The following is a 15,667-nucleotide window of genomic DNA, read 5'->3' as shown; positions in this document are numbered from 1 at the left end:
GCCTTGAAAAGCAGCATTCAAGTAAGAAGAGTCTTCTTATTGAAGCTATAGACATTATTCAGTCCTGAGCGGTGAGTGATTTTCTGCTTTTATTTTATTGTTTGTGTCGTACTAACAATGTATGATTTGTTTCCCAGCTGTTTACCCTCACTGACATGTTTTTTTGTAACCCATGTGTTTTTAGTGAACTAGAACATGTGTTAGGGCTGTGCAAAAAATCTAATGCGCTTTTCATGCGCATCTCATCAGTAAAGATGCTCCTGTGATTAGAAGTATTCCTCCAGCACGTGCGTTAAGATCAGGGTTGCCAGGTTTTCACAACAAATCCTGCCCAGTTGCTTCTTAAAACTAGTCCAAAACTAGTCCAATCGCGTTTCCAGGAGGTTCCCCGATAAAAATTGCTTCCCGGGGTTAAAATATACATTTTTTGGAAGGGCTGCCTTGGTAAAATTCGCATGTTAGGGGCTAAATATCACGTTATTTGTATTGGGGTTGCTTCAAACCGCGGACATTAAAAACAATCGCAGACTTGGCAACACTGGTTCAGGTGGAGCGGCAGTTACTACACAGAGCCGTAGTCTACCGACAACTAACACAAAATCGTTTTCAAAATCGACAAAGAATCGTCTGCGATTTTAACATCGATTTTGTGTAGATTGTCAGTGAATTACGGCTCGGTGTAGTAAATGCCAACCAGTGTTGCCAAGTCTGTGGTTGTTTTTCATGTCCGCTGGTCGAAGCGACCCCAATACAAATAACGTGATATTTAGCACCTAAAATGCGAATTCTACCAAGGCAACCCTCCTAAGAAACTTATATTGTAAGCCTGGGAAGCAATTTTTATCGGGAAACCTCCTGGAAGCACGATTGGACTAGTTTTGGACTTGTTTTGAGAAGCAACTGGACAGGATTTGTTGTGAAAACCTGGCAACCCTGATCCGAACGCATGTGCTGGATATATACTTCTAATTACAGGAGCATCTTTACTGATGAGATGTGCATGAAAATCGCATTTGCTTTTTTGCACAGCCCTAACATGTGTGTATTTGACAGTTCAAGCGCAATAAGACATGGAAGAGAACTTAGTTTACTACTCATGCCATGTGACAGCCTCTTTCTGTGAACATGCTTCAGATGTGTGCACTAAGAAAATCATATATCAGAAGTTTAAAGCGATATGGCTTTAAAACATTTGATTTTAGCACGATAGACATTATAATCAAAACTAAACAGAGTAGCTGAGACACAAGCTGTAAAGGCACAGGCCTATTCTGGAAAAGGGGGTGGGAACTCATTTGCATTTAAAGAGACATGCACGAAAACAGTGTTTCTGCTTCTGCTCAAAACAGGCATTTTCAAAGTGATATAATAAATAATCTTTGGGTTATTTTGAACTGAAACTTCCCGGACACATTTTTGGGACACCTTAACTCTGAGACTTACATTAACTCTTGTAAAATATGGCATTATAGGTGCCCTTTACTCTGGGTTAATAAATACAGATAAAAACATTAGTTACCTAATTCATTAACTAATGCTAACAAATGAATCCTTTTTGTAAAGTGTTAAAAGTTTATCAAATGATGGATCATCATGCATCATTGCTTGTCAAGTGCACTTAATTGATAAATCAATTATATATAATTCTACTCTGTTGCTGATTGGCTAGGGTTAAAGCACACCATTCATTTCATTGAAGCATGTAGGATGTTGCATTTGAGTTTTTGTTAAGATTTGACTAATCTGCAATTATTTTGTTCTTATACAACATTTAGTATATATTTAGTTTGTGATTCATTTTGTACAAACTGAGTTTGAGAGAGGCCTTTAGCATGCCTGACATTGTGCTCTTTTTTAGAATACTAACAGTAAGCACTAGAGTGACAGCACAGTGCAACCCTCTCATGGTTTACTGTGTGTGAATTCCTCCCTTTTAGCATTACAGTTATAAAAGCTTTGACTTATGTAACTAATCCACAAATTTACACATACAATTTAGAGACACTTACTGTTAGACTTCAAATATCTTGCCTGCAGTATGCAATGTATTTGTTATTATGGATAATCTGTAGGTAAGTATTTTTTGACTTGAGATAGTTTTGTGTAATTTTAGTTTTTATTCATTTATTCACTTGAAAAATACCCTCAGTTACCCTATTGATGAGCTGTGCTTATAGTGTGCATATATGCACTACTGTTCAAAAGTTTGTTGTCAGTAGGATTTGTTATTTATTTTATTTTTTTGTGAAAGATATTGCTACTTTTATTCAGCAAAGATGCAATAAATCCATCAAAAGTCACATTACAAAATGTTTCTGTAAGACTTTATCACAGGAAAAATATATTAAAATGGAAAACATTAGTTTTAAATTGTAAAAGATTCATAATATTATAGTTTTACTATATTTTGATCAATAAATTAGATTTGAAAATGTATTCAGATTGAAAACTTTTTTTTTAAATTGTAACAATATTCGACAATTTGAGAATTTTACTGCATTTTATCACACAATAAATTAAAGAAGAAAAAAGTTATTTTGAAATGTAAGTTCTTTTTAAATTGAAATATTTCACATCATGAGTTTCACTGTATTGTGATCAGAAGAAAAAATAAATTTTTTAAAGTGTAATAATATGCCACAATGTAACATTTTAAATGTGTTTTAGACAATTTTGTGTGTGTATATATATAATTAGTGAGCAATTTAAGATAATCCACCTGTAATCCACCTGTCACTCTAGTGGCCACGCCCTTAATTATGCAGAACTTTAAAGGGTAACTAAACCCCTGCTCAGAGCCTGACTCCACCCACTGGCAATATTTGAAAAATTCTGAAAAGTGGGCAGAGAACAGCTGAGATAGGGGGAACGCACCGAGGGTGGGGCTATGTGTGTGGGGCTTGAACCTGAGACCCGCAGTGACGGATTAATTGACAGCTGTTGTCAGAGTCGGTAAAATGGAGAGTGACTGTAGTGACGCAAGTAGCTTTGCACAGAGTGTTCATTTGAAGTAGAGGACTTTTCTCCCCCACCTTCACCTGAAGTGGAGGATGTCAAGGTGTCTGTGGACACAGGGCCAGGGCCTGATCCATATCAATTCAAGCCGCTGGCTCAAACTGCGGTCTTAACTCCCGCATCGAAATCGGCACTGTCTTGCTTTTCAGCGTGTGCTGTGTGGAGAAACCCATTTTCCACCTCCATTGCATTGGAGAAGAAATCCCGCGTAAAATGCAGTTTGCACACTCCAGCTCTATATAAATGCTATGCTCAATAGATGCTAAAATACTCTATCCTGATTGTTTTCAATACTCGCAATTCCAACTCCTGACTCACTGCAGTTATTTTGACGGAACAAGATGGTTTTATACTACCAAGGGCATGGTAGCTCGTACCAAGGGGCGTGGTGAGCTGGAAACTGCTTACGTCACCTGCCACCGCTTACGTCACGTACCACCGCAAACATCCAATAGGAAAAATCAAATGCAGTAGCCACCGTTCAACCTGAAGAGGGCAGCACTCAAGACGTTTTTACACCATATATTGTAGAATTAAAACACTTTATACTCCTGTCAAAAAAGTTACTTGAATCAATGACCAGCACTAATAAAGCCCCATTCTTACAGACCATTAACTAAAAAAGTTGGTTTAGTTACTCTTTAAGGCTTAATATAATTTAAACGGATGAGTTATTAAAAAAAATCACCCCCCTCACAGTTGTCATGAAGGGTAAAATTTGCTATATTTTAGCACACCTCTCACTAGCAATCTTTCTCATGCAAACACCACTAAATGTATAGTTTACTGCATTCCTAAGGGTAAAATCAACCGCAAACGACCCCGGGGTCCATTCAGCCGTCCAGATCATGTTTAAGCAGCATCAACTTTTTCAAAAGAGTTCAGAAAATCAAAACATGTCATGGGACATTTGTTTTGAAGGTGTCTGGGATCTAAATGGACACGCCCCAAGTTTTCTGCTTGACCATGCCAGGCCTGTAAGCTCTTCAGGTTTAAAGTTCACTTTGAGGATGCAGACAATATTTTGGCTGTTCAGACTGGAACAGCTTGCCCTCTTCATCCTCGGGCACCATCCAAGAGCTTTGGCCTCTTCTTCAACCCATCAACATCTCCAGCAGTGGGCCTGAAGGGGCATCCTGGTTCATATGTCTCTATACTGTTGGATTCCACTAGCCGTATTTGGCTTTGTTGGTAATTGCTGCTCATTTACAGAAAGTTGAGCTCCGCTTCATCGCACCATTATTGCTGATGCTGCCGGAAGCCACCAACTCTTATTGAAAACGAATGAGTTCCAGTTGTTTTATCGCAGAAAATCGCCCTGTGTGTGAATGCTGTAGGCATTTGAAAGACCACTGAGAGCTTATCTGTTTAGATTCGGCATTTAATTCTTGCAGCGACGCCATCCAACCAGGGAATCTGATAAGCAGCAGGTGGCAAAGGGGATCTTAAATGCTATTGATTGTTTTGAAGAATGAGAATTAGCCATAAGGTGTTCTCTAGTGTGTTGTGAGGACTTGCGTTTCAAAAGCAGATGTTAAGTCACTGTTAATGTAGGACTGTGTGACAGAAGTTTTGGTTGTTCAGGCATAAACAAGTAGAACTCAAGCTTTTTTTAAGTTCTGAAGTACCTTAAGTGATGTATATTAAGGCATATTTTTGCCTTTGTGATGTTAAATGTCATGGCTATTTTCAAGTCATTTGACCCTGTCATTGTCCAAAAAGCTTTTCTATATAACAAATGGCAATGATGTATAGATTAATTACAACACTATAAATGCACAGTATACAGTACACATTTTATATACTGGATGGGATGGGACAAAACCACACAAAATTTCCCCTTACAATGTTTTCCAGTGCTTTTTTTTTTTTTTTTTGTTAGCTTGTATGTGCTTCTATACCACACACTGACATTAGCTGTCAGAACAGAATGGCTCTGCAGAATCGAACAAGGCAGTATTGACTGACTCACACTTCCTTGATTTGTCTGAGGAAGATCAAGATTCTAGATTAGATGGTCTAGAACAACAGGTATGGGTGCCTAAGAATCATAAGTAGTCTGTTATGACAGTTTATTGGCTGATGATGGAGACAGGGAGTTTGAGGTCTGTGAGTGCCTGAAGAATAAAGTGACCTCAAAAAGGTCATTCATAGCTTATTGTTAGCACATCAGGTGATTGCTTTATCCACTTCTAGCTAATACTGTGCTGTATTTTCAGGAATTGTGAAATCTTATATCACAGTATGAGTAATTTTATATCACAGTATCCATGTATGCAATGCGGTTCAAAGGTTTGCAGTCAATATTTTTTAAAAATATCATCAAGTCTAACATTTGATCAAAAATACAATAAAAACAGTAATATTGTGTAAGATTATTACAATTTGAAATTTATTCCAGCCACAGTGATGGCAAAGTTTTATTTTCAGCAGCCATTACTCCAGTTTTCAGTGTGAAGTGATCATTCAGAAATCATTCTTATGTGCTGATTTGGTGCACACTGCACACAAAACATTTATTATTATTATCAATGCTAAAAACAGTTGTGCTGTTTAATATTTCTGTGACAATTAACATTGTAAATTACTTTATTGGCACTTTTTAACAATTGAGTGCATCCTTGTAGAAAAAAAGCGACTCCAAACATTTGAACAGTAGTGTTTATAGAGTTTATAATTTAACATATTTGTTCATTATAAGCCATAATGTTTAGCATCAGTGCAAAAAAAAAAAAGTCATGTTATAAAATATCTTATGTAAACAAAATAAAAACATCTAAACAGTTGCTGTAAGTTTTTGACTGTACTAAATAGAGATGCTTCGATACCCTCTTTCTCTTCCCGATACCGATTCCGATACCTGGGCTTAGTGTATCGGCCAATACCGAGTACTGATCCGATACCTGGGTGTGTATCAGTATATACAGCTGTATATAATACTAGCCCTGTGTAAATTGCTAGAATTATTTTATGGTGTGCTTCAGACTTATCCCTTCATAAAACATGAACAAATACATGGTGAACTACTGTATTTATTACAGTATTTTTATTATCTGACATGAATTTGACAGTAATATTATTTATTTTCTTAAGCGAAAAAGAACTTCAAATGCAGCCAAAAATCTAACACCGCAAACTAAAAAAGGTATTTTAGTTTTACAATATAACTGTATAAACTGCAACAAATAAGTGTAGGAATATTAAAAATTATATATTAATCAGATAATCTCTTTACCACAAAACAAGTAAAAATCTAGGCATAATAATTATTATTAATAGAGACATATTATTATTAATACATAGAGACATAGCTAAATCTACTGTAGGCTACAACAGTAGCTTAATATATTGTCAATTTACTCCCGTTAAACCAAACATTTATTTTGATGGGTTGCCATGAAGATCTTTGAGTGTCTGTGTTTATGATATGACAGTTTTCTCAAATGAAATGGTAAATTCTCATGAAGTGATGGTTTATGCGTTCGTGTCCTCATATAGTGACACATGGCAGAGACTACAAAACAGCGAGCTCCCGCGCATCTGCGCTCGTCACCCACAGAGATGTAGAATTTGCAGGAGTAATATTTAAATAGTATTTGCAGTTTAATATTCACAGACACTAGTATATATTCGGCTACAGTCTGGAGCCCTGAGCTTAGACTAACACGGAAGCGACTGAACGCAGCTGCGGGTAACGAATACACTCGGGAGTCGGTAACTTACTACCGGTACTACAGAGATGCTGGAATCATCACATTTTTACATTTTCAGCCCCGACTTGGTAGTGAAGTGCCAGTACATGTGGCATCCCTAGTCGCCGTTTTACTGTCTGGTTGGTCCAGTCTGAAATACTGCTAAACAGCGGATATACTGCTAATGCGTTTTCATTTTTTCTTTGCTGCTCTAAACAGGGGTTGCTTGTGGCAACACAGCACAACTTCCTTTGTTTGCAATGCATTTTGAGCAGCGAAGGAGAACCGTGCAGCGGTTAGGCACACCTAGCGGTCATAACCAGGTCTTGTTTAAGAAAATGGTATCGGATCGGTATATGGGTTCATGTACTCGCCTATGCTGATGCCATGATAATTTGTTGTGGTATCAGTGATATTTCCGATACTAGTATCGGAATCGGAACAACTCTAGTACTAAAGCATAAAAATACCATAATATGTTTGCAGATATTTAAGAAATATGCTAAGCTAACATGATAATCTAAAAAAAAAAAACAAACACACAAAAAAAACTATGCTATAGTCAGTTATTCTCCTTTGAAAATGTGTGTTTTGAGCCGGAATGTCAGCCTCTGTTTTGGTTTGTGAAACCCGCCTATTGCCATTTTACCCCCGGGTTGCCAGGTGGCGGGAAACACAGCACATTTAATTTCATTCATCATTAAGTGCGCTCGTTCCTGTTGGTATCATCAATCTGGCAACCTGCATGTGCCTTAAGTCTGAGGAGGAGGGGCAAGATGGAAAAAAAAAACCCTCTCCAATATTTTTAATTTGGACTGCAATACCTAGTTCAGCCACTCGGTGTCAATTTTACATATAGCAGCTTTAAATATGTACCGTTGTATAAATAGTTTTGGTCATGAATAGTAAAATCACTGACACAATTTGCCTGTGGTATATATTGTTACACCATCATTCAGTTAGTGTTGTTTTGCGTTGAAGTGAAGCTAGCTTATTTGTGAACAATAAAATGTGAAGTGAAAGTGAAGTGACGTGGCCAAATATGGTGACCCATACAGAATTTGTGCTCTGCATTTAACCCATCCCAAGTGCACACACATACACACACCATGAACACACACTCGAAGCAGTGGGCAGCCAGTGGGGGAAGAGAGCACTGTACATTCAAAATGAAAATAAATCCAAAAATCAAATCCAAAAATACTACTGACCTTAATGTGTATCAGTCACTCCTATCTTCCTTCTCTGCTAATGTCTCCACTGCTAAAATGACATACTACCATAACAAAATTAACAATTCGTCTAACTCTTGCATGCTTTTTAAAAAAATTTCCTCACTTCTTTGTCCTCCTCCTCCACCTCCTGCTTCATCTCTAATAGCTGACGACTTTGCAACATTTTTCATTAATAAAATTAAACACATTAGTGCACAATTTTCCACACCACAATCAGTCAAGCTCATATCACCAGCAAACATACACTCATTTACATCATTCTCCTCACTCTCTGAGGCAGAAGTCTCAAAACTCATCCTTTCTAATCACCCTACTACTTGCCCGCTTGATCCTATTCCATCTCATCTCCTTCAAGCCATTTCTCCTGCAGTTGTACCTGCACTCACTTACATCATCAACACATCCCTCCACACTGGTGTTTTTCCCTCATCATTTAGACAGGCATGTATAACTCCACTACTTAAGAAACCCAACCTCAACCCATCTCTTTTAGAGTACTACAGACCAGTTTCCCTTCTTCCTTTCATTGCAAAAAACACTTGAACGAGCTGTGTTCAACCAAGTCTCTACATTTCTCACAAACAACAACCTCCTTGACAGCAACCAATCTGGCTTCAGAAGTGGACATTCAACTGAGACGGCCTTGCTCTCAGTTGTTGAAGCTCTAAGACTGGCAAGAGCAGAATCCAAATTTTCAGTACTTATCCTGCTTGATCTGTCCGCTGCTTTTGACACGGTTAACCACCAGATCCTCCTATCAACCCTACTGGCAAAAGGCATCTCAGGAACCACACTTCAATGGTTTGAGTCTTACCTATCAGATAGGTCCTTCAAAGTATCTTGGAGAGGTGAGGTGTCCAAGTCACAGCATCTAACTACTGGGGTGCCTCAGGGCTCAGTTCTTGGACCACTTCTCTTCTCTGTCTACATGGCATCATTAGGTTCTGTCATTCAGAAACATGGCTTTTCATACCACTGCTATGCTGATGACACTCAACTCTACCTCTCATTCCATCCTGATGATCCGACGGTTGCTATTCGCATCTCAGCTTCATTTCTTCCTGGATGATGGACCATCACCTTCAACTCATCCTTGCCAAGACAGAACTGCTTGTGATTCCAGCAAATCCATCGTTTCATCAATCAATTTCACCATCAAGTTAGGCACATCAACCATAACTCCTTCAAAAACAGCTAGAAGCCTTGGAGTTATGATTGATGATCAGCTGACTTTCTCAGACCACATTGCTAAAACTGTCCGATCCTGCAGATTTGCTTTATTCAACATCAAGAAGATCAAGCCATTTCTTTCGAAACATGCTGCAGTACTCCTTGTTCAAGCTCTTGTTCTGTCCAGGCTGGACTATTGCAATGCCCCCTTGGCAGGTCTTCCAGCCAATTCTATCAAACCTTTACAATTAATTCAGAACACGGCAGCAACCACGTCACACCTCTGTTTATCAATTTGCACTGGCTTCCATTTACCAAAATTTGTTACTTCAGACTTATGTGCCCTCTAGAAGCTTGCGTTCTGCAAGTGAACGTCGCTTGATTGTGCCATCTCAAAGAAGCACAATGTCACTTTTACGGACTTTTAAATTAAATGTTCCCTCCTGGTGGAATGACCTCCTCAACTCAATCCGAGCAGCTGAGTCCTTAGCCATCTTCAAGAATCGGCTTAAAACACATCTCTTCCATCTTTATTTGACCCTCTAACTTTAACACTCACTATTCTAATTCTATTCTTTAAAAAAATCTAACTACCTTTCTAATCTTTTTGTATTCTATTTTCTTTTCATTTATTATGCATATGTGTGTGTGTGTGTGTGTGTGTTTGTGTGTGTGTGTGTGAAAAGATCTCTAACACTAGCTTGCTCTATACTTTTTTTATTCTATCAGTTTTCTTTTTTTCTTTTTATTTAAAAAAAAAATTTTTTTTATTATATTTGTGACGAGTGGGGCGGGGCCGAGGGACGTGGGAGCGAGGCCGGTGGAGTGATTGGAGATGAGCTACACCTGTTCGACCCACCGGTCTCGAGGCCCACAGGGGAGATGGAAGGATATAAAACTGGAGCGACGACAGTGAAGGACGAGAGAGGACCAGGCCTGGGCTTTATTTTATGTTTTGGTTTTTTGTGCGCACCAGTCGTCTGTGAGGGGCTGGTGCACTGTTTTGTGTTTATTTTGAATTATTAAAGTTTCATTTGATTGTCTGCCGGTTCCCGCCTCCTTCTTCCGGATGAATATGAAGGTTTTATTATTACAACATTATTTAAAATCCCATGCTACGTGTACTGTGTTAACCTAACTGAGACTTGTTATAGCACTTATATATCATTGCTCTTTTTGTTGTTTTTGATTGCTTACACTGTCCTCATCTGTAAGTCGCTTTGGATAAAAGCGTCTGCTAAATGAATAAATGTAAATGTAATGTAAATGTACATTCACTCCTCCCACCTACAATCCCTTCCAGACCTGAGACTCGAACCCATGACCTCGGACTCTCTAACCATTGGGCCACGACTACCCCCAATATGAAAGGTTCACTACTCAATTGACACAAAGTGTCACGTGAGAACAGAGTATAAATGGGGGGAGTACAGAGCCTTATGGCACACCTTTGTTGATGGCCAGAAGGTGGGAGGTGAACTTCATCTCCCTTGTAGAAAATCGAGCAGCTGACAGCACTTGGCTGGCTCAGTGCCCATATTTCTGTTTAAGAAGGTGGATGATATTGAAAACAGAAGTGAAGTCAAAGAACAGGATGCATGTTTAGGTGTTTAGTGTCTCCGGGTGATGTAATGTACGGTGTGTCGAAGATGCCGGGTCAGTGGCAACCTCCATCAAGTTACATGAGTGGGTGGCTGTTTTCAAATGTGAGCTCAGCTTTGAGATTTTAAAGATGAGCCTGAGGGTAAATGTGGTTCTTCTGCCAAGGGTTGTTCAGTAGGAGGCGTATATAATAATATAAAATATTAATTTATTAAATAATTCAGATGAGGATTTTGAATGCCAAATAAATTGGTTAACAGTCATTCAGATTTCTCTTGGTTTGTTTTTTTGTATATTGGGATATACTTGTTTTGTATTTTGCCCATAGCGTCTTTATGGTATGACATATTTACTATGGCTGATGCTCAGAGAAATTACACACATTCATGTTTTTGAAGGGTTTTCATCTGTGGAACTTGGTTTAATGTGTGCGATTAAAGGATCTATTCTGTCTATGGTTGCTAAGAAGTTTTACTCTGCTTTGTTTTTGAAGGTATGGGCTGTTTGAGAAGCAGCTCACACTACTTGAGGAGGCCGAAGGAGGCTTTGATCAGTTCACACGCAGCTATAAAAGTTACGGAGTACAGCGGATGCCAGACAACAGCCTCGTCTTTAAGGAGTGGGCCCCGGCTGCCGAGGCTCTGTTCCTCACTGGAGACTTCAGTATGTCTTTTCTCATTCTAAGAACTTTTCCCTAAGCCCTAGGCGCTAGCTATCTTCCCGTCGGTTAGTACTGCAGCGATTTTTGTTAGATCTCGAATCCCATTCAAATTAGGCATTCAGCAAAAATACAATATTAAGTTAACTTCAGCCAAAGCTGAAGTTAAGAAGCTAAAGTTCAGTTAAATGGCTCACTATCCATTCCACATTTAAATATTTTTAGAAAAATACATATTATAATGGCTTAAAATAAAGTTATACTGTATTACTCATAAAATGCAACACAATTTGAATTATAAAGTAAGGTAAAATATTTGATTTGTTTTCAAATGTATAAAAATAAAATGTAATATGCAATCATTAATAATTATTATTTTAATAGCTTAAAATATTAAGCTGTGTAGTACTAAACTTAAAATGCAACAGTTATTGTGTAAACAATAAAGCAAAATATTTCAGATTTTGTTTATTTGGTAACATTTAAATGTAATGTATAACTTGTACATTAATTATGTACAATTATAAACATTGTATACTTTGTGCATTAATAATGATGATTTTAATGGCTTACAATATTAAGATGTACTGTGCTACACTTACAATGCAACAGTTTTATGCAGATATTTTACTGTTTTCAGATTTTGTATATTCAGTAAAATTAAATATAATCTACAATACACTGTACATTAATATCTGTTATCTTAATGGACGAGAATAATAAACTGTGTACTACACTTAAATTGCAACAGTTTTACGTAAAAACCAAGGTACAATATTTGACTTATTTACAGATTCTGTATGTTGAGTAAAATTAAAATGCATAATAAAAGACTGTGCATCAATAAGAATTAGTTTAATGTTGTAAAATATTAAGACATACTGTACTGTACTTAATGCAAGACATGTTTTTGTAAATAATAAGGTAACACATTTGATTTATTTTTAATATTTTGTGTTATGCAAATAGTGGAGCATTATATAAAAGGTGTGGTATAAAACTTTCTAGCTTTGTCACAATTTATAATTCAGAAAGTTTAGTTGTTGTACTGATATTTTGTTCCTTTGCAGAATTCATAAATCATACAAGAGATAGTCTGCCTATTCATTTATATCTTATGTCAATTTGTAGTTGACTGTTTGTTCTTTTTGACAGATCATTTTTTCTTCTTAAACCAGATGAAAGAACATTGTGTTCAGGTTAAGACAAAAAGAACAATCGCTTCAAGGTTATCTGAATTGCCTACAAGACCAAATGTAGTCAGTCAGTCAGTCACTAAGGGCCTTTCTTTCTAAATCTTTTGTTTGTCAAAAGTCTGGCATAATGATTTCTCACCAAGAAAGTGCATGAATGCTGGATTTGAAGACATTTGCTTGTCTTTTCTAGTCATTAGGAAGTACAAGCTTTTTTCTTATAGTAATGAGCCAGACTTTACAGACTGCAGGCCAAATTCTGTAGTCATTGATCACATGGCAAAACTTGAATTGCTTTTGAATAAACAAATGATTGTTCATAATTTTATCAGAGAGCATTCAAATTAGGCAACAGACAGATAAGCATCACTATGACTGTTTCTCAGGATTTGAACAAACTCCTGATTATAAACACTAACAAACTCTAATTATTACAATTTGGCATAGAGCGTGTGAAAGACATGAATTATAACTCAAATCATGCGGAGAGTATTGTTGAAAAGTATAAAATGATCCTGTTGAATTTGTAGTAAAAACTAAAACTGGCAGCTGTAGTCAAAAACTCAGACATACTGCTACCTGTATATTTTACAACTTAGAAAATGATGTAATGTTAATATATCAAACATGACTTACCAAATTGCCATAAATTGTGATAATCAGCATAATAATACAGTGGTTGTAAAATAGAAAAAATAAAATAAAAGACAAAGGATAATCAGGTTAACATGATGCTAAAATAATGCACAAAAAATGTAACAAAAAGCACCCAATATACATTACAGATAACATAAATATTAAATATAATGAAATAAATCTTGTATCCTTTTGTCGTTTTAAATTTTAAATTATATGGTAATGTTATTTATTTACAGAAACTAACAGTGATTTACTATGAATTTAAGTCAAAATTTACTTTTTTATTTTTTCCAAATAAATTAATTTACTATGTTTTAGTTTGATTTTTTTTTTATTTAATATTTAGAATTTTTAGGGGACATTTTTTATGCAATAATTAATAACCACTTTTTGAGCATAGACCTGAAAATGTCCAACTTCTATAGCTTTATTATTTTTCTTTATTATTGCTTAATTATTATGAATTTTTTCTTTATTATTAATCTGCCAAGTGTCTTCTTTAAAGGTGGGGTAAATTATTTCTGGTAGCCAATGTTGATATTTCAAATCAACAAAACAAATACGCCCCTACCCCAAAAGGGTCAAGCCCCTATTTTGGTAGCTCCGCCCTACACATGCTTACACAACTGATTATTGTGGAACCTGATGTATTAAACATATCTTATGACAATAAGATTGCATATGAACAAACAAGCAAACATGACACACAAGCATATTCAAGCAAAAGCCAGCATATATTAGTTCTGTGGAACAAAGCAAAACCAATGTTACTCAACTATCAAGAAGAAACAAAGCAATCTCGGCTTCTGATTGCAGGCCTTCCCACTCCTCAAGTTCTCTCCAGTGCTGGAAAGCTGATCCGATATTTACACAGGTTCTTCTTCTTGCCTTATTGTAAGCGTTATTTTGATCCGCAGATGGTTTCCTTTAAAAATTTTTTTTTTTTTACCCGCCTCTATCTTTCTGTCATAGCTCTGCTCTGATAATGTCCGTCCTGTGCACTGAGCGCTCTCTCCTCTGCATCATGAGTAGACCCGCCCCTTACTGCTGATTGGCTAAGTTTGTTTTGGTTCTCAGCCCAACTCACCAATGTAAATTTATGAAAAATGTGAAGAAATGCTATAAGTTTTTGCTTTTTTTTTTTTTTTAGATAAAAAATATATTCTCTTAAACATGTTTTATTCTAAAACTGAACTGAAAAAATAAGCCGGAAATGAATCGAAGCCATAAATCTAAAAAAAATTGAGGTTTGTATCTCGAAGTGACTAGAGAGCACCATCTATATTGTTCACTTAATTAGTATGCTGTGTTTTAGTTATTAGACATGTTTTCACCTTAAAACCTCTCCCTTTCTTCTTAGCCACCATTTTGAAAATGCTGTCAATTGATGCTATTCACCTGAAGTCAGAATGAGTGGGAATCAGTCAGCCCCAAGTCTGATCTCTGATTTCATAGGATTTCAGTGGTTATTTTCAGATTGGAGGTGCTAGAATTAAATTTAATGGTAATATGAACCGCTAACCAATCAGCAAGTCCATTTTGAAAACATGTAGTTTTGCACATCCCTATTTCCCTTTCCCTAGCAACCACTCAGAACACCCTAGCAACTAAGATAAAGCACTCATAGCATCTAAACAAACACATCACACCATCTTTGCAAGCTTTGCACAGACAAAAACCACCCACTTTTTCGTCGGAAAATGTTTATATACTATTATGTATCGAGCGGGGAAAATTTTTAACTGCAATTGCTTTCTTTTAATAGATGGCTGGGATAATTTTTCACATCCCTACACTAAAAAGGACTTTGGAAAATGGGAGCTGAACATACCCCCAAAAGAGGACAAGACACCTGCCGTCACTCATAACTCCAAGCTGAAGGTGAGCAGACGCATTAGCTGGTTTGTTTACTTCATTAGCCTGAATGAGGCGCTGAGGTATTATGAAGGCTTTATGCACTGTCAAGATGGCTTTAATATTCAGCCGTTTTATGGATGGTGTGTCAGTGTTAAAACTACAGCAACAGCTGTGACTTTCAAGCCATTTGATGCTCTTCAGCAGCATATGTTTTTAATAACGCTGCTCCAATTTGGAGCTTCACATCCATGGGGTTTAAAACACTGAGCTTTAATTTTAAACAATTTGAAGCGGGGTCTTGTCGGATTGGTTGGACTCTTCACTCGGTTCAAGATTGTACATTCAATTAAATTCAACAAGCTGAATGGAATTTATTTACCTTAACACACATTCTTTATATTATTGTGAACGATTCAGCCATGCAAGTTATTCTTGCATCAAAATGTAACAACTTGCTCTACTGCTTTCTGTCATTTTTCAGGCCACACTGGCAACTTAATTGGGTCATTTTGGGTCTTTTGATTGTAAAAATGTATTGATAAATATTGAAATTACTGTAACATTACCTCACATTAATAAATGTTTTAGGTCGATTTGTCATTGGTA

General features: G+C 36.8%; 1 protein-coding gene across 1 annotated transcript in view; it reads left to right on the top strand.

Annotated features, from left to right (window-relative positions):
- Positions 1 to 15,667, top strand: part of LOC132108177 (1,4-alpha-glucan-branching enzyme-like) — a 187,314-nt gene that overhangs the window by 16,989 nt on the left and 154,658 nt on the right. Inside the window, exons 2-3 of the mRNA XM_059514781.1 lie at positions 11,208 to 11,377; positions 14,970 to 15,085. Of these exons, the coding sequence (XP_059370764.1) occupies positions 11,208 to 11,377; positions 14,970 to 15,085 (286 nt within the window). The remainder of the gene's footprint in view (positions 1 to 11,207; positions 11,378 to 14,969; positions 15,086 to 15,667) is intronic.

Source organism: Carassius carassius, chromosome 28 (genome assembly GCF_963082965.1).
Source record: "Carassius carassius chromosome 28, fCarCar2.1, whole genome shotgun sequence".
NCBI classification, from domain to species: Eukaryota; Metazoa; Chordata; class Actinopteri; order Cypriniformes; family Cyprinidae; genus Carassius; species Carassius carassius.
The sequence above is the reverse complement of the archived record's forward strand: the minus strand, read 5'-3'. Positions and strand labels throughout refer to the sequence as shown.